The 25,020-nt window shown below is 35.0% G+C and overlaps 1 protein-coding gene across 2 annotated transcripts in view; it reads right to left on the bottom strand.

The window, feature by feature from the left end:
* LOC148945903 (beta-1,4-mannosylglycolipid beta-1,3-N-acetylglucosaminyltransferase brn-like) overlaps positions 1–25,020 on the bottom strand; it is a 206,318-nt gene that overhangs the window by 43,562 nt on the left and 137,736 nt on the right. The window contains exon 1 of one of the 2 annotated variants that reach the window (XM_089097724.1): positions 18,763–19,027. The exons of the other annotated variant lie outside the window; for it this stretch is intronic. Within the exon in view, the coding sequence (XP_088953850.1) occupies positions 18,763–18,945 (183 nt within the window). The 5' untranslated portion in view covers positions 18,946–19,027. Of the gene's footprint in view, positions 1–18,762; positions 19,028–25,020 lie in introns of those variants that run through there. 2 annotated transcript variants of the gene reach the window in all.

The following is a 25,020-nucleotide window of genomic DNA, read 5'->3' as shown; positions in this document are numbered from 1 at the left end:
TTGGCTTTAATTGTGGCCATAGACTATCCGATCACGTTAGTATACGGAACCGTTGGAGTAACCGCAGAAATCCCAATAATTTGGGGCCAAAGAGGGATCGTCCCCCTCCAGTAAGTGGCATAGCAACCTCTTTGCGCCATTTTTGCCTTTAAAAGTGGTGACCCGCACAATAAACCTTCAATAAATGGTGGCAGCGAGTTAAGGTCCTATCAGTAAATCTGATAATAAAAGAATTCCGCGCTTTCGAAGAGACAAAAAAATCGACGGTAAAACAAAAATCGGATTCAGACACACAATTATATGCGACTCCCACTGGAAATACCCTAAGAAAAACACCATCAGATAGAACCATATATCACTCAACAGGTGAAATAGACATTTCCGGGACATGCGAAGAGGATATCTTCAAACCAAAATCAGTAATAGAGAGATCCCCGGTACGAACCAGAGAAGAAGAGAAAAGTCTAAAACAAGTGCAGAAAGAATTACTCGCAGATAGAGAAATCCGAACAAAAAAAACAGTGGCGATAATACATGAGGAAAAATTATTACAAGAAAGAACGGGTATAACAAAACAAACACACCCTTCAAAGAAGGTACAGATAATAGGGGAGTTGCGGGGAGAAGAAAACACTATACAACGAGTAGACTCAGAAAACGAGTTAAAAGAATAAAATAACAGTGAGATTCAGAGTAGGCCAAGTAGCAGGAGTAGTAGAAGCTCAATTTCGAGTAGGAACTCGTGAAGGAGTACTCAAGTAGATACAACGCAACAGATATTAAATTTCATGGAGAAAGAGGGGATAGCTAGAGAACGAAAAGAAGAGGCTGATAGGATAGCCAGAGACAAAAAGGAGGAGGCAGACAGAGAGGAAAGAAAATACATAATGGAAATGATTGCAGGGAAAAATTACCAAGAGCCTCAGAAATCGTCTAAAATAGAAATAATGCAGGCAGTAAACTTTCAACCAATGAAAGAAAATGAAGATGTACATTTATACATATACAATTTTGAAAAGACTTCGGAATTAAGCGGATTACCGAGAGAAAATTGGGTGACAAGAATACAACCCCTCCTTAACTACAAAGCCCAACTTGCATATAAAGCATTACCAATGAAATGCTCAAAAGATTTTGAAATGCTAAAAAAAGCCATTTTTGAAAAATTTCAAACTCTTCCCCGAGCACTTTCAAAGAAGGTTTAGAAGGGAAAGAAAACGAGACAATGAGATTTATAAAGAACACGGGTACAAATTGAAATATATGTGTTTAAAATGGCTAGAGATAGAGAACTATACAATATTAGAAGACCCGGAAGAAATAAAAGATAAGATAACGGAATTAGTTAATAAAACAACGATGAAACAATTCTTAGAAAAGACATATCCAAATAAGAAAATATACTTAAAAGAGAGAAACCCAAAAACAATTGAAGACATGGCCGAATCAGCAAAAAGTCACACTCACAATAGAAGGTAGGTATTCTCACAAAAACCAAGGTTGGGAGGAAATAGTCGAAAACAATACCCGTACAAAGAGAATAAATAGAATGCTAGCCAAATATGGCAAACACAAGGAGAAGTAACATGCTACCACTGTAACTTGAGCGGCCACTATAGCACCAATTGCCCAAATAAAGACGGTAGAAAATACGGACAAAAACAAGAACAGTATGACTTTACCTGTTATAACTGTAATAAACGAGGACATTATGCCTCAGATTGCCGAAGCGCGAAAAAGAATTACGACAATAATTACAGAACAAGGGACGATGGGGCAAACGGAAGACAGGACAATCCGAGAAATGATCGATCCCGAGATAATTGGAAAAAGTCTCAAACGTATAAGAGAACCGCATGGGTTAAAAGCCCTGAGAATATGAAAACTAGCGCGTTTGCAGAATCACACAAAGTATGTGGCGAACTAAATGGTAAATCGGTAGAAATAGCTATTGATTCCTGCAGCAACCAAACCGATGTACGGGAAGACTTGATAAAGAAAACCGACATAAATTACAAAAGTAAAGTGGCATCGCTATGCTACTATGGAGCAGAACATAAATGTCCAACAGCTCATGTCATAATAGAAATAGCAAATAAAGAGGGACAGACGGTTAGAAAGGAATAAACTTTAGGTATTGTAACTAATCTTCCGGCTTACTTTTCATTAGTGTTAGACTTCATAAATATAAAAATATTCCGGGAATTATATTAAACCTACATGAGAAAAAGATTAATTGTGTTGACACGTATAAAATGAAAAAAGAAGCGGGAGGATGTGCCCCCACTAATGGAAATGATAATAGATAGGAAATAACCCCTCTTCAGACTAACTCAGAGATCCTCCTAAAAAATACAAAACCAGTTCAACTCGAAGGAACAAGTCGAGAGGTTGAAAAGGAATATCAAACAACTCCAGAGTAGAAATCTAACGTAGAAAAAGAACCAGAAAAGACAGAAGAGGAACTAACTGAAAAACTCGGAATAACTTCTGTAAAATTCGCAGAACTACAAACAAATGATAAAGACTGGAGAAAAATAAAACTAGCACTAACGAATGAAAAAAATCCGCAATGTAAACAGTTTTCCAATAATGGAAATCTACTTTACAAAATAATGGAGACTGGGGAAAACGCTAGAAAACTACAACTTTTGGTACCACATGAATTAAGGAAAGCGGTAATAAGGTTGGCTCACTCAAGCCCAACGGGGGGACACATAGCATCCAAAAGAACCAGAGATAGAGTCTTGCAGCGTTTTTGGTGAAAATGATTTAAAGAAACATATTATCAACTTTTATAATAGATGCAAAGACTGTCAATTATTTACATACAAAAAACCGAATGAAAAAGTTCCAATGAAAAAAATGCTCATTTTCGGCAAACCATTTGAGAGAATTTTAATGGACATTTTTGGCCCACTTCCAAAGTCTAGCGCGGGAAACAGATTCATTTTAGTTATTAATGATCTGGCTACGAGATACCCAGAAGCTATCCCAATGCGAACAGTAAAATCTTCAAAAATCGCAGAAGAATTAGCGAAATATTTCTCGCGTCACGTACTCCATAAGTAAATTTTAGAAGAGACTTTAACAAATTTTAAACCGAAATAACTCCTAAAACTATAATAAAGACTTTGTACTAAGAACGAATTAAATTCTAAATCCCATCCTAAAAAACCTGGAGTTACATACAGATTTAACGGACCCAGACGGAGGATGTTGAAACTTTTTGTAATAGACCACGTAATACAATGGGAAAAAATTTCTTCCTCATGTCTTTCTTGCACACAGAGAAACACAACACCCAGCTACAGGGTTCTTGCCATTAGAATTACCATGTGGGACAAATCCTAGGCGGGGAGGGGTATTACACATTTTAAATGAATCATGGGAAAATGATGAGAAAAATGAGGAAACCGTGATAATCCACTTGCTATAACTACGAGAGAAACTGTATAAGAACCATGAAATTGCAAAACAAGCACAGGGGAAATATGTAGACATAACGAAAACATGTTACGATAAATCCACCCGAATGCGCGAATTAGAGGTAGGGGGGGAAGTCATATTGTTATGAGAAGAATGAAATATTAATCTTGCCGGGATTTAGTCATTAAAGTGTACTGCAATAAGCAAACTGAAGTCGTAGAAGCCTCTACGCCACGGAGATGAAGCACTACAAATAGCCAAAGTGCCTAATGTTCCTTTACTGAGAAAATTTACCAAGGAACTTGAGAAAGAAAACCTCAAGGATCCGCAAAAGCACTGTCTCATGATTTCGACCTAAGAACATGACGAGGAAAGTGCCCCTTTAGGTACAATAGACCCGGCAGAAACACATATAAACACCATTGAAAGGGTTTCAGCAGAAAAATATCTGAGCCAGGCTCCGAAATACCAGTTTAACAAATTATTCACTATTTTTTGAGACGGATTAACATAAAGAATATGAAAAACAGACAATGAATTAAATAAGATAATATTAAAAGACCGGACACAGAGAACCGCCGCTCTAGAACTACGAAAGGACTAGCAAATAAAAGAAAAAACAAAATAAATTGAATACCGTATTAATGGCAGGCTAATCGAAACAACTTCCACATACTTTGCGGATTAAGACGAAGAATTCCCACAATAACTACTCTTCATAATATATTGCAAAGACTGCAGAAAACTCAGTAATATTTTCGAATCAGACGTTTACCCAAGATCGAGGCTGGATCAAATTTTAGAATCAGATTACTCCGAAAAATTTATATCAATAGAATTGAGAAGGGAGTATCGGCCAGTAAAAATAGACACCGATGATTCAGACAAAACTTCCTTTATCACTCAAGTTGGGTTTTATCAAGTCAGAAACATGCCAGTTGGAATAAAAGGGGTATCACCAACATTCCAGAGGCTAGTAGATTATATTTGAGATTCCTTACCATATACTAGAGCCTACTTGGATGATACTAGAGTATTTTCAAACTCATTCAAGGAACATCTAATCCAAACAGAACAAGTATTAACCAGACTGAGGAGGGCAGGACTAACTTTGAATGTCGAAAAATGTAAATTAGTACAGAAACAGACAGAATACCTGGGACACAAAATAGAAAACGGTATAATAGCCCCATTAAGGGAAAAAAACAGAAAAAATTAGAAACGCAGCAGTTCCGACCACAAAGAAAAAAGTTCGGTCATTTTTATGGTTGGCAGGATATTATAAAAAATTCATACCAAATTTTGCAACAATTGCTACACCTTTGACGGAGTTAACAAGAAAGGGGGCCGTAGACCCCATTAAATGGTCACAAATTGAACAAAATACATTTGATACACTGAAAGATGCTCTTTGTGGCGAAAGGATACTGAGAAATCCAGATTTTTCCTTACCATTTGTGCTACAAACTGACAGTTCAGATTACGGATTAGGGGCAGTTTTATCCCTAAATTTCGAAAATGGGGAACATCCACTCACATTTATATCCAGGAAATTATCAAAAGCAAAATTAAATTATAGAACAATTGAAAAAGAATGGCTTGCGATAACTTATGTGGTCAAAAAACTGGACTAATATTTATATGGACGAAAATTTACAATAGTGACAGATCACAACCCATTGAAATGTATAAATATAATGAAGCCAGATAACTGACGATTAGCACGGTGGGCCCTGTGCCTACAAGAATACGACTTCGAAATAAAGTCAAGACCAGGAACAGATGACGGGAACGCTGACGGCATGTCCCGATTGGAATAAAGAGATATATAAATAATAGGGGGGAAAATTAAAAGTTAGATGGGCTCTGCCTTGAAAACATAGACACTAAGAGGGGAAAAGAGGTCAACGACCCATGGGGAATAAAAGACGATGGTTACAAACGAGAGATACATGACCTACACCGGGTTGGGGGGAAGTTGGGAGATATTGAATGTCGAGTCGGACTGGAAAAATTTGGAAACGAATCTGAAATTAGTATTATCAATTCAAAAGATATGTCGATCCTTTATGAGGGGGAGGAATCCCTTGGGGAAGATCCCCTGCGGGAAGTCGCCAAAGATAGCCCTTTTTCCTAAATGCACAACTGGCGGACAAGTTGTGATCCCTTTACCGAGATTTTGCCTTTTTGATCTGGAGTCCTTGGGGGATACTCTCTCCCAGTCACTTCATACTTCACCCAAACCGTTGTCCAGCAACCCTATTCATAGCTGTTATTCTTCATGGGAATCGACAATTATTTCCGGCAAATTGTATTCAGTGGGAGATGTATCAAAATTTCATTTTCAATTAGCATCAACGCATATTCTTCAGTTAATTATACCAGGGGAGGGAAACCAGAAAAAAAGCGATTCATGGTTCGCTCAAAATTTTACTTCATTCCCAGTACCCTTGTCGTTTTCACAGGCCTGTGTATTTTCGGCCTTAGACTATTTGAAACTATGCCAAGGGGCAATTTACTTTTTTTTATCGAGATTTGGGGTTGTTTCCACAGATGGAAATTGAGAGGCTAGTGCAGCCAATTTTTCACGATGGCTGGCATCATTACATGTGCCAGAAACTGATTCTCTGCTCCTCTCAAATGTAAATTCGTGAGAGCAAGAAAATTTTTGTTTTTAATTTGTGCTGCGCACAATCAATTTCTACGAGTCCCGAGGACGACATCCTACAATTATTTCCAACGGAGGAGGAAGAGAAGCTGCTGAAGGATGAGGAAGACTTCATAGTACCCCATACTACTCGGCAGGGCAGAAACCCTCGCACGGCAGGAACTCTCAGGAAGAAATGAACCTGGAAGACCAGAGGAAGATAAAAAGGAAATTTAGTGTTTATTTTAATTTGATATCGTGTTCGAATTTCCAGCCAATACAACGGGGATTCGGGCCATTTATCTTAGACGGGAGATGTTGGAACCCTTGGTCCCAGTTTTGTCAGATAAATGCCCTTCCCACATTCTTTTCTTTGGGCCCCTTCTTTATTTTCCTTCTTTAAGTAATAAATATTATTTTTCCTATTATTTTTTGACCCCATTTTGGGTCCTCTTAACTGCGTACGTGCTTAATAGACCACGAGGGAAAAATTGCGCAGTTAGGGCGGTTGACCAGTAAATTAGTAATCCTAGGATTGGCTGGAAAGATTCATTTACCACCCTACTAACCCTCCCGCCGCTGCATGCGGCTAGTGGGCCGGGAGGAAGTGTTCAGTTTTTAGTCAGTTCATTTTATACCGCGTGATTGTGAATACAGTAAGCATTTTCTATGTACTCTTTCTAACTTTTCAGCTAGGTCGAATCTAAAAGAGTCAATCTTATCGGTAAACTTTGGCTTTAAATGTGGCCATAGACCATCCGATCACGTTAGTATACGGAACCGTTGGAGTAACCGCGGAAATCCCACTAATTTGGGGCCAAAGAGGGATCGTCCCCCTCCAGTAAGTGGCATAGCAACTCTGCGCCATTTTTGCCTTTAAAATTTGTGATCCCGCACAATAATCCTCCAATACTGAGTAATAAATATAAATTTTCCTTTTATCTTGTAACGCTATTTTGGACCCTCTTAATTGCGTACGTGCTTAATAGACCACGAGGTAAGAAATTGCGCAGTAAGGAAAGTTGACCAGTAAATTAGTAAGTCCTAGGATTGGCTGGAAAGATTCATTTACCACCCCCGTACCCCATGTCGCAGCACGCAGCTAGCGGAGCGGGCTGGGAGAAAGAGTCCTTTTTAAATCAGTTCTTTTATACAGTGTGTAGTGAATACAGTAAGATTTTTTTTTTACTATGTACTCTTTTAACTTTTCAGCTTAGGTCGAGTCTAAAGAGATAGTTAGAAATCTTATCGGTAAACTTTGGCTTTAAATGTGGCCCTAGACCGTCCGATCACGCTAGTATATACGGAACCGTTGGAGTAACTGCAGAAATCCCACAAATTTGGGGCCGACGACGGATCTCCCCCTCAAGTAAGTGACATAGCAACTCTTTGCGCCATTTTTGCCTTTAAAAGTGGTGACCCCGCATTTTAAACCTCCGATAAGTGGTGGCAGCAATTTAAGGTCCTATCAGTAAATCTGATAATAAAAGAATTCCGCGTTTTCGAAGAGACGGGTTAATTTGGCCTAGAAAGTAGCCTGTTGTGGGTACATATATAAAATTCGCAAAGAGAAAATTTTTATCTGAGCTGTGTCTAGTCGGATAATAATAGGTAATAAAATTTAAGAATCAATAAATCACGCGAATAATTAACTTATGAGACAAGGGAGGCTGCGCCACCCACGGATAATTGACAAATTAAAAGGAAATATTTTTTTACGAAAGGATAAAAAGCTGCATTGATAAAAGGATTTTCATTTGAACGAAAGACGTTAAATAAACCTTGAAATAATGGCCGACAAACGAAGAATTCAGACAAGATCTACCGCGGTAAAAAAAAATCCGATTCAGACACACAATTGTATGCGACTGGAAATATCCTAAGAAAAACACCATCAGATAGAACCATATATCACTCAACAGATGAAATAGACATTTTTGAGACATGTGAAGAGGATCTTCAAACCAAAATCAGTAATAGAGCGATCCCCGATACGAACCAGAGAAGAAGAGAAAAGTCTAAAACAAATGCAGAAGGAATTACTCACAGATAGAGAAACCCAAACAAAAGAAACAGTGGCGATAACACATGAGGAAAAATCATTACATGAAAGAACGGGTATAACAAAACAAACTCACCCTTCAGAGAAGGTACAAACAGTAGGGGAGTTGCTGGGAGAAGAAAATATTATACAACGAGCAGACTCAGAAAAGGAATTAAGAGAATATAAAGACAGTGAGATTCAGAGTAGGCCAAGTAGCAGGAGTAGTAGAAGCTCAATTTCCAGCAGGAGGTCACGAAAAAGCACTCAAATAGATATGACACAACATCTCTTAAATTTCATAGAGAATGAAAGATTTGACAGAGTACGAAAAGAGGAGAAAGATAGAAAAGAGAGAAAAGTGAGAAAGATAGAAAGAGAGAGAGAGAATAGCCAGAGAACGAAAGGAGGAGGAAGATAGAGAACAAAGAGAAAGAGATAGAGTAGCCAGAGAACGAAAGGAGGAGGAAGATAGAGAACAAAGAGAAAGAGATAGAGTAGCCAAAGAAAAAAGGAGGAGGCAGACAGAGAGGAAAGAAAATGCATAATGGAAATGATTGCAGGGAGAAATTACCAAGAACCTCAGAAGTCGTCTACAATAGAGATAATGCAGGCAGCAAGTCCGTATCCAGGGGGGGGGGGGTTACCCGGTTTGAATAGCCCCTGACATTTTTTACCGAGCCGAAAATAAGTCAAAAATTAGTAAAACCTAGGTAAAAATCAGTAAAATTAGTCGAAAACTGAGTCAAAAATCAATAAAACACCCCCCAAAAAAGTAAAAAATTAGTAAACCCCCCCCCCCGAAAAAAACCCTGGATCCGCCCTTGGCAGGCAGTAAACCCTCAACCAATGAAAGAAAATGAAGATTTACATTTATACATATACAATTTTGAAAAAACGGCGGAATTAAGCGGGTTGCCGAGAGAAAATTGGGTAACAAGAATACAGCCCCTCCTTAACTACAAAGCCCAACTTGCATATAAAGCATTACCAATGGACTACTCAAAAGATTTTGAAAGACTAAAACAAACCATTTTTGAAAAGTTTCAACTCTCCCCCGAGTACTTTCAAAGAAGGTTTAGAAGTGAAAGAAAACGAGACAACGAAACATATAAAGAATTCGGGTACAAATTGAAAGATATGTGTTTAAAATGGCTAGAATTAGAAAATTATAGAATATATGAAGACCCGGAAGAGATAAAAGAAAAATTGACGGAAGTGGTAAATAAAACAGTAATGGAACAATTTTTAGAAAATACCCACAGAGAATTCAAAATATATTTGAAAGAAAAGAACCCAAAAACAAGCGAAGAAATGGCAGAAATGGCAAATAGGTGGACCGAAATAAGAGAAGAAATTGAGGAGATAGACACATTTCAAAATAAAGAGTATAACAAAGATAGGCATTATAACACAGCGCAAGGAGGATTAACTTGCTATAACTGTGGTACCACGGGGCATTTTGCAAGAAACTGCCCCAATATATATATGACCATACACCACATAAAACGACAACCTGGGCCATGACCCATAATAGGAAAAAAAATTATGTATTTGCAGAGTCGCACAAGATATACGGAAAACTGAACGGGGAATTAGTTGAAATGGCAATTGATTCTTGAAGCGATCAAACTTACGTGTGAACTGACCTAATTAATAGAACAGAGATAGACCATAAAAAGAAAATTAAAACATTATGTTATTATGAAGACAAGTACCAATGCCCATCTGCTTGGGTAAGAATAGAAATTGCAAAGAAGGACGGTACGGTCCAGAGAAAAACGATAAAAGTAGGCTTAGTACCTACGCTAGCAGTGGATGTTTTAGTAGAAGGAAACTTTGGAGATATCGGAAATCTCCTATCGTTAGAAGCGACTTCTTTAACAGAGGAAAAATCACAAAATTACACTACGACAGAAAAATATGCTACTTCGTTGACAAGGCGGGGAGGTGGACCAGCCCACAAAACAAATTGGGAGTCTGTGCCACCCTGTCGGAAAATGAAATACTTGATACGCGAGTTGAAAATGTTGATAATCCACAAAAATGGGACGCAGAAGTAAAAAGACCAAAACATATCGAGAATAATACGCGCAAAATTGATTTTTCAGGAAAATTTGCAAATAATAGAAAATTGAAAACACGTTTAATGAATATGAGACGCTAACAAGTACAGGCCAAAATGAAACGCTGAGTGTACCAGAGAATAAGGAGACGAAATTTATTGTACGCGCTTTTCCTCGGAAAGTTCGAGAAATTTTAATAGAATATGAAAAACCAAATGTCGGAATTCACTTTTCATTTGATGACGAAATGTTTGGTGCTGCGGTAAGAATAAAAAAGAATAAAAGAGAGAAGAAAGATATTAAGCGGAACTACAATAGAGAAAGGCAGTCAAAGATGGACACTGGAGTCCAATTCAGATTTTATGACGATTTATTTAATGCTACTACAAAAGAAAAGAAAACTAAGAGAGAGAAAAGAGATATTAAACGGAGCTACAATGAAGTGATGCAGTCAAAGATGGTGGACACTGGAGTCCAAACCAGATTTAACATGATTTATTATTTTGTGCGAATGAAAAAATTGAGCAAAGTAGAGATGAAAAGAGGAGTGTAAAAAAGAGACAAAATTTGGAGATTCAGCCTGCAGTGGCGAAAAACAAAAAAATGTTGAATGGGATTTTAATTGACAAAATAAATAATAAGGGGAAAAAGAGGTGAAAAACCCACAGGGAATAAAACAGGATGACTACACAAAAGAGATGAAGGACATACTACGGGGTGGGGGACAGTTGGGAAATGTTGAATGTCAATTCGGATTGAAAAAGCTTGGAAAGGAATCTGATATTGGTCTGATCAGCTCAAAAGAGGGTTTGTTCCTTTATGATGGGGAGGAATTCCTTGGGGAAGATCCCCTCCGGAAAGTCGCGAGAGATGGTCCTTTTCCTAAATGCACAACTGGTGGACAAGTTGTGATCCCTTTACTGAGATCTTACCTTTCTGATCTGGATACTCTCGCCCAGTCACTTCATACTTCACCCAAACCTTTGTCCAGTAACCCTATTCATAGTTATTATTCTTCATGGGAACCGACAATTATTTCCGGCAAATTGTATTCAGTGGGAGATGTATCCAAATTTCATTTTCAATTAGCATCAACGTATATTCTTCAGTTAATTATCTCAGGGGAGGGAACCCAGAAAAAAGGAAATTCATGGTTCGTGCAAAATTTTACTTCATTCCCAGTACCCTTATCGTTTTCACAGGCCTTTGCATTTTCGGCCTTAGATTATTTGAAATTATGCCAAGAGGCAATTTACTTTTTGATTGAGATGTGGGGTTATTTCCACAGATGGAAATTAAGAGGCTAGTGCAGCCAATTTTTCACGATGGCTGGCATCATCATATGTGCCAGAAACTGATTCTCTGCTCCTCTCAAATGTAAAGTCGTGAGAGCAAGGAAATTTTTGTTTTTGATTATGCTGTGCACAATGAATTTCTACGAATCTTGGGGACGTCAACTTTTAAAACCAAATGCGGAAGTTAGACGATCTAGACCATGGTGGTCCTACAGTAGAGACATGTCGAGGACGACCGATCCAGAGCCAAGCGGAGGAAGCGCATGCATTGGTAGAAGAGAAGATAAACAAGTTTAGTGATTTTAAGTTTGGTGTTATTTATTTTATGTCTGAGTTTCCAGCCAATCCACTGGAGTTGCGGGCCATTTATCTTAGGAGGGAGGCGTTGGAACCCTTGGTCCCAGTTTGTTCAGATAAATGTCCCTCCCAGATTCATTTCTTTTGGCCCCTTAATTATTTTCCTTCCTCGAGTAATAAATATTAATTTTCCTTTTATCTTGTGACGCCATTTTGGGCCCTCTTAATTGCGTACGTGCTTAATAGACCACGAGGTAAGAAATTGCGCAATTAGGGAGGTTGACCAGTAAATTATTAAGTCCTAGGATTGGCTGGAAAGATTCATTTACCACCCTCGTACCCCATGTCGAAGCACGCGGCTAGTGGAGCGGGCTGGGAGAAAGATTCCTTTTTAAATCAGTTCTTTTATACAGCGTGTAGTGAATACAGTAAGATTTTCTTAACTATGTACTCTTTTACCTTTTCAGCTTAGGTCGAGTCTAAAGAGATAGTTAGAAATCTTATCGGTAAACTTTGGCTTTAAATGTGGTCCTAGACCGTCCGTTCACGCTAGTATATACGGAACCGTTGGAGTAACCACGGAAATCCCACTAATTTTGGGCCGACGAGGGATCCCCTCCCCCTCCAGTAAGTGGCATAGCAACTCTTTGCGCATTTTTGCCTTTAAAAGTGGTGACCCCGCACTTGAAACCTCCAATATCCCCCTCCCCCGAATTTTTTTTTTAATACCTCCCTTCTTAACTATAACCTGTTTATAGAAGTTAGTTATTTTTAGTCCCTTCTTAACTACCTCCCCCTCCCTCCCCAAAACTTATCTTATATTTATATGACGGCTCAATGAGAATTAGACCGATGGGAAATAAAATGCACTCTTTGATGCACTTGGACCTCGTCACTCCTTCACTCCTCTTCGTCACTCGTCACTCCTTTCGTACTTCGCACATTTTGAGTTTATCGAGTTCATTTTTCCAGAGGATTACTAGTCCATATGATGCCAAAAATGTCACTTTTTGGTGCCATATCCAGAGTGGCAAGGCTCAAAGGGTATCTCCAAAACATCAAACCTCAGTTTTGCAGTCCCCCTCTTGTAGTCCCCATCTCTTAGCCCCAGGGCCGTATCCAGGATGTTTTTTTTCGAGGGGGAGGGGGCGGGGGTCTACAAAAGATGGCTTTTCGGGGAGGGGGGTACAAAAAAAACGGTACTTATATATTGGCCAGAATACACGCAAGAACTGTATCGCAAAGAACAGATAGGATAATAACCGGTTATTTGGAATGTATAGTGATTGTACAAAGGTGTCTGGAGGTAACCGGTATTAATTAAAAAAAACAAAGTTTTTCCGAGGGAAGTAAAGAGCGAAGTTGATACTTAAAACGAACAAAAATTATTACTTCACAGCCTATCTAACATATATTAATAAAACTAATGCAAATAGATCAACTGGTGATATTTCCCTATGTTTGTAAGAGTACAGAAAACTAGGGGTTTACTGAAAACACAAAAGCCGATAAAATAAACAGGAATATTAATTTGGGAGTCAAAAGTTATTACGTAGCCTCACAGCAACAAAGAAACCTATAACGTTTTTCATAGTCCTACACAAGAGCTGTGATATCAGCAACTTTCAGTATACAATTAAAATTATCTTAAAAACTTAGGCAGAAAAATAATAAGTTTAAAGTCATTACACAGCATATAAAATAATAGATTGATTTGTCCGAGGGATTAGTTGGGAGTGTCCTCCCCAAAGACCTCATTTCCAGATCTTTCAACTAGGTTGAACAGAATGGTTATCTCGAAATTTTGATTGGATGTGTTTGGGGAAAAGGTGGGTGAGGAAAGGGTCTTAGTGGCCTTTTAATCACTTTTGACTATTAAAAAGGGCACAAGCCCTTCCAATTTAAAATTGAATGAGCCCTATTCAAAGTTTCTATGACAAGCATTTCGATACGAAGTGCCCTGGCCTAAAAGATACAAAAAAAACGAATATACTGTGCAAACATCGTTCTTTACTTAAGCAGCGCTATTACGCTGCCTATGACGTCTTGGTCTCACCTAGTATTACTTGAAATAAAAAACATGTCAACCGTAATGTGAACTCTGGAAATCCAGTTATTTCTCTCTATAAAACGGAGTATTTTAAGTTGTGACACAAATTCTAAAGCGAGTCTGTAGTGACACTTCGAACTTGTCTACAAAATAATCATGAAATGCCCTTTTCAGATCCAAAACGAAAGTCAATAATTGAATTGATCTTATTGATCAGAAGTGATGTCAAATTAAACTAAAAAATAAGCAAAGCAACAATCTTAACCGTACCAAAGCTCCTATATTGTTTTGTGTTTTCAGTAAAGCTCTAATTTTCTATAATGTTACAAACATAGGGAAATATCACCAGTTGATTTATATACATTAATGTATTGATATATATATTAGATAGGCTGTAAAGTAATAGATTTTATTCGTTTTAAGTTTCAACTTCGCTCTTTACTTCCCTCGGAAAAACTTAATTTTTTTTAAGTTAATCTATGCTCGTTTTTTATTAAAATTTACTTTTGAAACAACACTGCTGTGACCTCTTTATTTATACGGAATAGTTTTTCTTCGTTTAAAAGATTTAATGTTGGTCCTTAGTTTCAGTTGAAAACTTATATTTTGTATATATTTTCTAATCACCTCCAATCTCGGGGACATAAGACACCTCAACCCTTATTAAGGAGCAGAACTAAGAAGCTGTACAAGAATTGAAGGAAAAAATAAGTTTAGAGTGGGAAAAAAAAATCAAAACATAGTGTCGTTTCTTTTTGTAAAAAAAAAAAAATACAAAAGAAGAAATAGATCTTTAATTCTTTGTTTAAAAAAAATTGAATTTAGTAGCACCTAAGAAAGTAGCTCCAGGCGAGTAGCTACCACACAAAAGGTTAACTGAGCAGGCAGGCTTATGCATCGACATACTTGCGGAAAATTTTTCTAACTCAACAGAAATGTGGCTTTAGGTTAAGGGATTTATTTGACCTGTCCCTAGAATAAAAGCCACTCATTACTCAGAAATGAATGACAATTTTAAAAAAGACCATTTCTTGTGTAGGTAATATATATGGTGTTATAACTTAAGTTTGTTTTCATTTACAAAATTTTAGGAAGAATTCCCTGAATTCTCCTAGAGAACTATTTTCATTTCTCTTTCTTCCTCTTTGGATGCAAAATCTTATGTATGAAGAGAATATTTCGTTGGAATTGTCAAGTAAATAATTTGAATAAGTAAGTATAACTATAAGTAATCCTTCTTTTAGTATACAACTTTGAGTGGTTTCAGAACCGCATGCCTACACTTCAACCACTATGGGATAGGTGGTTGGAGTCAGGGGCGTATTTTGCTAAGGGGGAATTTCCCCTCCCAGACCTCAGTTCTGTTCCATACCCGAGTTTACCCCCCCCTCCCCTCCCAGCTGAAATTTAGTTTCTCTAAAATGTTGTCAATACTAAGATAAGCCTGCATAATTCAAGCATCTACTGAAATATGTGATTTTTGTTTAGTACATATTTTCCTTTACTATTACTATACGGCTCAAAATCAGTCTCCCCTGTCATTTTCACTTGATTAGGAAAAACTTGTTATAATAGATACTATTGACGTTTTACTTCGATAGTTTGCTTTATTTCTTTTTTTTTCTATTTTTTGTACAAGGACTTTTGAAACTATTGAAGTTTGCTTTTATTCGATACTATTGACGTCTTACTTCATTAGTTTGTTTTATTTTTGTTTTTTTTTATTTTTTCTACAATTACTTTGGATATGATTGAGGGTGCAATTGGTATTTTTGAAAAAATCATAATAAGCCTGCTTTTATCACATACTACTGACGTCTTACTTCAGTAGTTTGTTTTATTTCTGTTTTTATTTTTCTGTGTTTCGTTCAAGAACTTTTGAAATTATTGAAGCTTGCTTTTATTAGATACTATTGACATCCTGCTTTAATATCTTGTTTTATTTCTGTTTTAATTTTTATATTTTTCTTACAATGAATTTCTAAATTACTGATCATGAATTAAGTATTTTTGAAAACAGGTCCAGATCAGCTTGATTTTATTAGATGATATTAGCACAGTAATTAAGTGGTTGTTTTTTGAATTTCTTTTATTATTGTCTGTGTCTTTCAATATGAATTTTTAAATTACCGAAGGTATAATCATCATTTTTTAAAGAGACAATAAGACTAATAATTTCGATGGCTACCATCAAAGCTAAACTTAAGTGGTGGTTTGCTTTATTTCTTTTTTTGTTTTTCTAATTTTTGTCAAGTGACTTTTGAAAATTATGTATAATGAATATTTTTTGAAAGATCCTCATAAGCTTGCTTTTGTTAGATAACACTGACGTTTGACTTCAGTAGTTTGTTTTAGTTCTGTTTTTATTGTCTACGTTTCGTTCAAGAACTTTTGAAATTATTGAAGGTTTAATCAATATTTTTAAAAAAAAATTCCCATTCAGAATTTTTTTTTATTTCTGTTTTTTTTCTAATTTTTTAAAATAGCTTTTGAAATTATTGCAGGTATAATCAGTATATTTGAAAAAAAAATCCTCATAAGCTTGCTTTTATTATAAACTACTGACGCCTAACTTCAGTAGTTTGCTTTATATTAGTTTCTGTTTTTTAGCTTTTGGAAAGGGATTTTCGAAAGCTTCAGAGGTGTACTGGGTATTTTGAACAGCGTTACATGAGCATGCTTTCTCTAAATGATTGTGACGACTCTTTTTGAGTGTCCTTGGAACATATGTCATAATTTTTCTAGGGCTCTCAATAGGACTTTTGGTACTATTGTAGGTATAATCATCATTTTTGAAAACATCATGATTATACTTATTTCACTAGATACTTCTGACGTATTACTTCAGTGGTTTGTTGTATTTCTGTTTTCATTTTTTATGTTTCGTACAAGGACTTTGTATATTATTGAGGGTATAATCAGTATTTTTGAAAAAGACCCTAATAAGCTTAATTTTAATAGCTATTATTAACGATTTACTTAAGTGGTAGTTCTCTTCATCCCTGTTTTTATTTTTCTAATTTTTGTAAAAGTAATTCTTAAATGATATGAGGCGCGATGATTATTTTTGACGAGACTATTCTGAGCTTTCTTCCATCAGAGTCTGTTGACATCGCACTTCATTACTGTGTTTTATTTCTATTTTTATTTTTCTACGTTTCGCTATATGACTTCGAAAACTACTGTTGACACATTCAGTATTTTTTAAAAAGAATACTATTCAGAATTTTTTTTTATTTCTGTTTTTTTTCTAATTTTTTAAAATAGCTTTTGAAATTATTGCAGGTATAATCAGTATTTTTAAAAAAATCCTCATAAGCTTGCTTTTATTAGATACTATTGACGTCTTACTTCAGTGGTAGGTTGTTTTATTTCTGTTTTTATTTTTCGAATTTTTGTACAATGATTTTCTAAATTATTGAAGGTGTAATGAGTATTTTTAAAAAAGATTCTTTAAAGCTTGCTTTTATTGGAGGATATTAGAATCGTACGTAAGTGGTGGTCTGTTTCATTTCTGTTTTTATTTTTCTAACTTTCTCCAAGGTACTTTTGAAATTATTGAAGGTGTGATGAGTATTTTGAAAAGCCCCTCATGAGCACTCTTTCATTGGATGATATTGATATCTCACTTCAGTAGTTTGTTTTATTTCTGCTTTTATTTTTTATGTTTCGTACAAGGACTTTTGAAATTATTGCATGTATAATCGATATTTTTGAAAAGATCCTCATAATCTTGCTTTTATTTGATAGTATTAACGTCTTACTTCAGTGGGTTTTTTTTCTGTTTTTTTTTTCAATTTTTGTATAGATAGATAGATAGATATATAGATATTTATTGCAATAAAAGCCACTTTGGGCCATGGCAAAAAAGAAAAATCACACAAAATAATAGCATATGATTATAACACTCATAGCAAAGTATGGTAGCCTACATAACAATAACAACGCAAAATTACAAAACATTAAAAAAACATAATAAATCACACAATACCATTAAACTAACATAAATAGATAGATGTATGTTACATCTATCAAGGGCCATGACTACAAAAATAACAAACAAGAAAACAACTTACACACATACAACAATACTTTCCACACTCACCCCACCCCCTTTACAAAATTCTATCTCTATGTGACATACCCAATTTTATATACTTTGCTATCATTCTTATTGTCCCATGATTTTTTGATCCCATTACTGAAACCAACCACTCACTTGTCCCCACATTAACAAAAAATAATTCTTTCCTTAAATCCTGTAATTCGGGACAAAGGGCCATGAAGTGAAGCAGATCCTCACCATTTTCTCCGCACATAGGGCATGAGTAAGGACCCTCCTTTACCCTTACCCACCCTAAATATTTCCTCCTTTCTCCAAGTGCTAGAAAATTACCCCTCCCTGATATATACCACTTAATTTCTTCACTATTTAAACCCGCTTTAAAATAATTATCATATCCTCAGACTTCCTTCCATTGCCGGTAAACGCCGAGGGACACCGAGGCCGTGATTTCACACTGCCATTTCTGAATCTCCTGATTTTCAAGCACTCCCTTTACTAGTTTTGCTACATTTCCTACTTCCAGTCCTATCCCCTTCCCTTCATTCCAAATACCTGATAACCCACAACTATTTAAGATATATTTCACATGGGAAGCCCATGAACATTTCCTTCTATCCTGCAACACCTCCAGATAAGCTGCATTTACTAAACTATTATTCTGTAAACCTATCACCATTTCCCAGTATCCTATCATTCTAACCAATCTTTTTACCCTCAATGAAAACAATCCTAGATCACCCTTTAACACCAGATTATTAAATTTCCCGCTTAGCCCTAAAAGTCTCCTCAAATGTCCTAAGTAAATTCTCTCTATTTTTTCTCCTTTTTCAAAACTCCAAAGTTCCCCACCGTAACTCAATACTGGGCCTACCTTCGTCTCAAAAATTCTCTTCTGTAGCTCAATATCTGCCGGTCCTAGATGCCTAAGGGGAGTCTTTAATAACGCCCATGAAGCCTTCTGACCCTTCCAACTCGCTATTTGCACCGGATCACTCCATTTTCCTGAACTTGTGAACTTACATCCCAAATAAATATAATCCTTAACTTCTTTCATCTCTTTCCCTTTAAAATAAAACTTATTCTTTTCCCTTTCATCATTTCCAAAAACTAATATAACTGATTTTTCAATATTTAAAACTAATTTTTTACTCTCCAGATTACTATCCAAAATCTCTAACATCTTTTGCAAATCTATAGCCTATTTCGCAAGCAATACTATGTCATAGTATTGCTATTGTATAGTATACTATTGACGTATACTATTGTATAGTATAGTTATATAAGTATCCTGATAAGATTACTTTTATTATATACTAATTCCGTCTTACTTCAGTAGTTTGTTTTGTTTCTGTTTTTATTTTTTTAGGTCTCGTAAAAGGACTTGTGAAATTACTGAAAGTATAATCAGTAGTTTAAAAAGATCCACAAAAACTTGCTTTTATTAAATACTATTGACGTCTTATTTTAGTAGTTTGTTTTATTTCCGTTTTTATTTTTTAATTTTTGCACAAGGAATTTTGAAATTACTACAGGTATAATCAGTATTTTTGAAAAGATCGTCGTAAGCTTGCTTTTAGTAGATACTATTAACGTCTTACTTCAGTAGTTTGTTTTATTTATATTTTTATTTTTCTAATTTTTGTACAATGACTTTTCAAGATATTCTTCTTTCATGGATATTATTTTTCCATGGGTAATTGTTTTTTCATGAGGATATTTTTAATATATAGATAAATAGAGGTCAACTTCTAAGTTGTTTTTGGGATATTTTTCAAGTGAATCATTTTTCCATGGTATATTTTTTTTCATGGATATATTTTTTCATGGATAACTATTTTTTATGAGGATTTTATTAATATATGGATAAACAGAGGTTTACTTCCAAGTTATTTTGTGCATATTTTTCAATTTAATCATTTTTTCAAAGGTATATTTTTTTTCATGGATATATTTTTCGATGGTTATTTATTTTTCATGAGAATATTTTGAATATATGGATAAACAGATGTCTACTTCCAAGTTGTTATGGATATATTTTTTCAAATGAATCATTTTTCAAAGGTATATTTTTTTTCATGGATTTATTTTTCCATAGGCATTTATTTTTCATGAGGATATTTTTTAATATTTCGATAAACAGAGGTCTACTTTCAAGTTGATTTGGTTATATTTTTCAAATGAATCGTTTTTCCAAGGTATATTTTTTTGTCTTGGATATATTTTTCCATGGGTATTTATATTTCATGAGGATATTTTTAATATATCGAAAAACCGAGGACTCCGTCCAAGCTGTTTTGGATATATTTTTCAAAGGAATCATTTTTCAAAGGTATATTCTTCTTCATGGATATATTTTTCCATATGTAATTATTTGTCATGAGGATTTTTTTAATACATCGATAGACATAGGTCTACTTCCAAGTTGTTTTGGGTATATTTTTCAAATGAATCATATTTCAAAGGTATATTCTTCTTCATGGATATATTTTCCATATGTAATTATTTGTCATGATGATTTTTTAATACATCGATAAACAGAGGTCTACACACCCAGGGTACCCGCAGCCAACCTGCCGCATCCCGGCTACCTATAGTAAACTTTTTTTCTTATTACCTAGGTTACACTATGTTAACTGTTTTTTAAGCTAGGTCTGTTTGGGTTCAGTAGGCGTGCGGTACCACCAAAATTTAACACATTAGATGGATAAAGCTGAATTTCACGTATCACAACAGTCACCTTTCATTAGAACAAAAAAACCGTAGGATTCTCTGACACCCTGACCCCGAAGACATAATTTTCATAGAGGTTCTTTGACTTATATAAATAGATTACACTAGGTTCTGTGAATAGTCATCTTACATTGAAGCATCAAAACCATAGGGTTCTCTGATATACTGAATCTGAAAGTGTAATTTCATGGAGATTCTTTGACTTTTTAGGGTTAACTTACACTAGGTTAATTGGACCGCCACTTAGAAAACCCTACGGTTAGCGTTCCAATGTATGGTGACTGTTCTTACATGTGAAATTCAGCCATCTAATGTGTTAAATTGTGGGTGGTACCGCATGCTTACTGAACCCAAACGGTCATAGCTTAAAAAACAGTTAACATAATGTAACCAAGGTAATAAGAAAAATAATTACTTTAGTTAGCCGGGGTGTGACAGGTTGGCTGTGGGTACCCTGGGTGTGTAGAACATTGTTTATCGATACATTAAAAATATTCTCATGACAAATAATTACCTATGGAAAAATGTATCTACGAAGAAAGAATATAACTTTGAAAAATGATTTACTTGAAAAATATACCCATAACAACTTGGAAGTAGACCTCTGTTTATGGACATATTCAAAAATATCCTCATGGAAAATAATTATCCAATGGAAAAATATATCCATGAAAAAAAATATATATCTTGCAAAATGACTCATTTGAAAAATATATCCAAAAAAACTTAGCTGGAGACCTCTGTTAATCAATTTATTAAAAATATCCTCATGAAAAATAAATACCCATGGAAAAATATATCCATGACAAAAAAAACTTGGAAGTAGACCTTTGTTTATGGAGATATTCAAAAATATCCTTATGGAAAATAATTATCCCATTGAAAAACATATCCATGAAAAAAATATATCTTGCAAAATTATTCATTTCAAAAATATAACCACAACACCTTAGCTGGAGACATGGCCGCCCGTAAGCTGGATTCCCGGGGGGGGGGGCAAACCTCGTCTAATTGGCACTTTTAATGCTATATAATAGATATCTAAGAACAAAAATATAAAAATAAGGCAGCATCATTCAGCCAGGGGGGGGGGGGGGTGCCCCCCTGTCCCCCTTATGGGCGTCCATGGCTGGAGACGTCTGTTTATCGATATATTAAAAATATCCACATGAAAAATAGATACCTATGGAAAAATATATTCATGACAAAAAAATATACCTTGGAAAAACGATTCATTTGAAAAATATACCCAAAAATACTTGAAAGTAGACCTCTGTTTATCTATATATTAAAAATAACATCATGAAAGATAATAACCCATGGAAAAATAAATCCATGAAACAAAGATACCTTTGAAAAATGATTCATTCGAAAAAATATACCCATAACAACTTGGAAATAGACCTCTGTTTATCGACATATTTAAAATATCCTCATGAAAAATGATTCATTTGAAAATATACCCATAACAATTTGGAAGTCGACCTCTGTTTATCGAAAATCTCTGTTTATGAAAAATAGTTACAAATGGAAAAATATATCCATGAAAAAATAAATATATCTTGGAAAATGCTTCATTTGAAAAATATATCCAAAAAAACTTGGAAATAGACCTCTGTTTATTTATATATTAAAAATATCTTCATAAAAAAACACTTACCCATTGAAAAATATATCCATGAAAAAAAAATCTTGAAGTCATTGTACAAAAATTTGAAAAAAAACAACTGAAGTAAAACGTTAATAGTATACAATAAAAGCAAGCTTACTTGGATCTTTTTTTAAAATACTAAATACGACTTAAAAGATTTAAGAATTCATTGTACAAAACTCTGAAAATAAAAAAAGAAATAAAACAAACTTCCTAAGTAAGACGTCAATAGTATCTAATAAAAGCAAGCTTATGAGGGTCTTTTCAAAAATTAATTTAAAAAAAATTTCCAAAAAATAAGTTTTTCAAAGAAGAGTAAAGTCCATTTTAAACTTAAGCTCAGCATATACAAATACCTGTTAAAATTCAAATTCAAAACGACCAGAAATAACTATTAAAGAATAAATGAAACCCAAAACAAACAGAAATTAAACAAACAATCATAGCAAAAATATACAACAAGTAATACAGAAGAGAAGGGTGTCTCCGAATAAACCTTGGATTACAAAGAGTTTGTTACAGTCAATTAATACAAGTCGTTTTTTATATAAGTTGTCAACAAGGAGCAATGATACTCATGATAAAGTAATATATAGAGTTTATAATAGTAGGTTAAATGCTGCACTCCGACTGGCTAAGGTAGAATATTATAATGTTAAATATAAAAAGTTGAGGGTAACCCGAGTAAGACTTTGAACTTGATTAAGTCGGTGACTTGCCCTGGTAGCGTCTTGATCCGCCCAGATAATATGGGAATTAATAATAATGTTGCAGATGAGATGTGTAATCACTTCGCTACTATTGGGCAGCGTGTGTCATCATCGGTGCCAGTATTTGATCAAGATGGAGATTTTCGTCAGTTCCTACCTGAAGATTGTGATGTGTCTGCGTACCTTAAATCTGTAACTATTGATGAATTATTTGATGTTATAAATAATATGAAAAATGGTGCATCAGGAGGTGATTTTATTGCGTTGAAGGTTTTGAAGTCAATATTACCTGTTATATCTAGTCATTTTTTAGGACTGATAAATAATTGTTTAAAAGCTGGAATATTTCCCGACTGTCTAAAGTGCGCGAATGTTATCCCGATATTTAAAGGAGGGGATAATAATTGTTTTAGTGATTATAGACCGATTTCTTTACTGCCATTTATTTCTAGAGTGTTTGAAAAGTTGATTCATAGTAGGATGGTAAGTTTTTTCGAAAAAAGACAATTTTTTAGTTCTAGTCAGTTTGGGTTTAGGAGTCATCATTCTACAGAGCATGGAGTTTTGTTTTTAACAACTTTTATTAATGATGCTTTAGACAAGGGTCTGAAGATAACTTCGATATTTTTGGATATTACTAAAGCATTTGACTCTGTTGATCATGATATACTAGTTCAAAAGCTATATAGTAGTGGTATACGCGGTGATTTTTTAAATGTGATAGTTAATTTTCTTAGTGGAAGGACTCAGTGTGTCTTGATGGATGGAGTTACGTCTCAAATTGAATATATTTCGATTGGAGTACCTCAGGGTTGCGGTTTGGGCCCGGTGTTGTGTTTGGTTTATATAAATGACCTTTGTAGAGCTTCAAGTAATGTGTCTTGTTCTTTAGACCTTGATAATTACGGTACTAAAGGAATTCTATCATGTTTTGCTGACGATGCTTATTTCACTGTAGCTGCTAGAACTGAAAATGAGCTGATGACTATGTTGAAACAAGGTATTTCTTCGATTGAAAAGTGGATGCGATTAAATAAATTGAAACTGAATCATAATAAGTCGAATTTTTTGATTTATGGTAGAATTACTGGACATTATCCATGGATTAATAATATATAAGTAGGACACCATACTATTGTAAGATCTACTAGTACTAGATACCTTGGTGTTATAATTGATGAAAGCCTTAGTTTTAAAGACCATATTGCATCTGTTAAAAGCAAATTGTCTCGTAATATTGGTATTATGCGTAAACTTAGGTATCTTTTTCCGTGTGAAATTCTGAGAATGTTGTATTTTTCTATGGTTCACCCATATCTCATTTACTGTTGTATGGTTTGGTCGAAAACATTCGTAACTCACCTTCATCTGCTCTGCGTAACACAGAATATGGCAATTAGAGTTCTTTATGGTAATCAAATTGACCTATCTGTATCGGTGAGGCATCTTTACAGCGAGTATAAAATTCTACCGTTGGCAGGAATATGTGTATTCTATAATGCTCTGTTTATGTTTAAATATTTAGCTTCGGAGTTACCATCATGTTTTTCAGGAATGTTTAGTCTTGCGTCTACTACTCACGATCATTTGACACGATCTTCTCAGTTGGTGCGAAGACCAGCTATGGTCACGTCTAGGTCTAGGTTTTCAATTAGACATGTTGTTACGTTAGTTTGGGAGATTTTGACAGAGGATTTGAGGAATGATGGGTGTTTGCAGGATTTTCGTAAGTCGCTAAAGAACCATTGTTTTGATGTGTATATTTTGAATGGATTATTCCACGCCACTTAAGTTTTGTTTTTGAGGAGGGCTTAGTTGCAGCTGAATATTATTATAGTTATTATAATTTTGTTGGGTGTTGTTTGGAGGTTCGTTGGTTTTCGGGTCCGGTAAGTTGAGCTCTAATTTTTTTTTCTTTTTTTTTCTCTCTATTTCTTTTTTTCTTTTTTTTTTTTTTTTTTTTTTTTTCTTTTTTTTCTTTCTTTCTTTTTTGTTTCTTTTTTTTTTTATTTATTATGAGTGTTTTCTCCCGCACAAG

The sequence above is a fragment of the Artemia sp. Qi Xiang Cuo genome, chromosome 12 (assembly GCF_049724085.1).
Source record: "Artemia sp. Qi Xiang Cuo chromosome 12, ASM4972408v1, whole genome shotgun sequence".
Classification (NCBI taxonomy): Eukaryota; Metazoa; Arthropoda; class Branchiopoda; order Anostraca; family Artemiidae; genus Artemia; species Artemia sp. Qi Xiang Cuo.
Note: the sequence above shows the minus strand (reverse complement) of the source record. Positions and strands in the feature narration are given on the sequence as shown.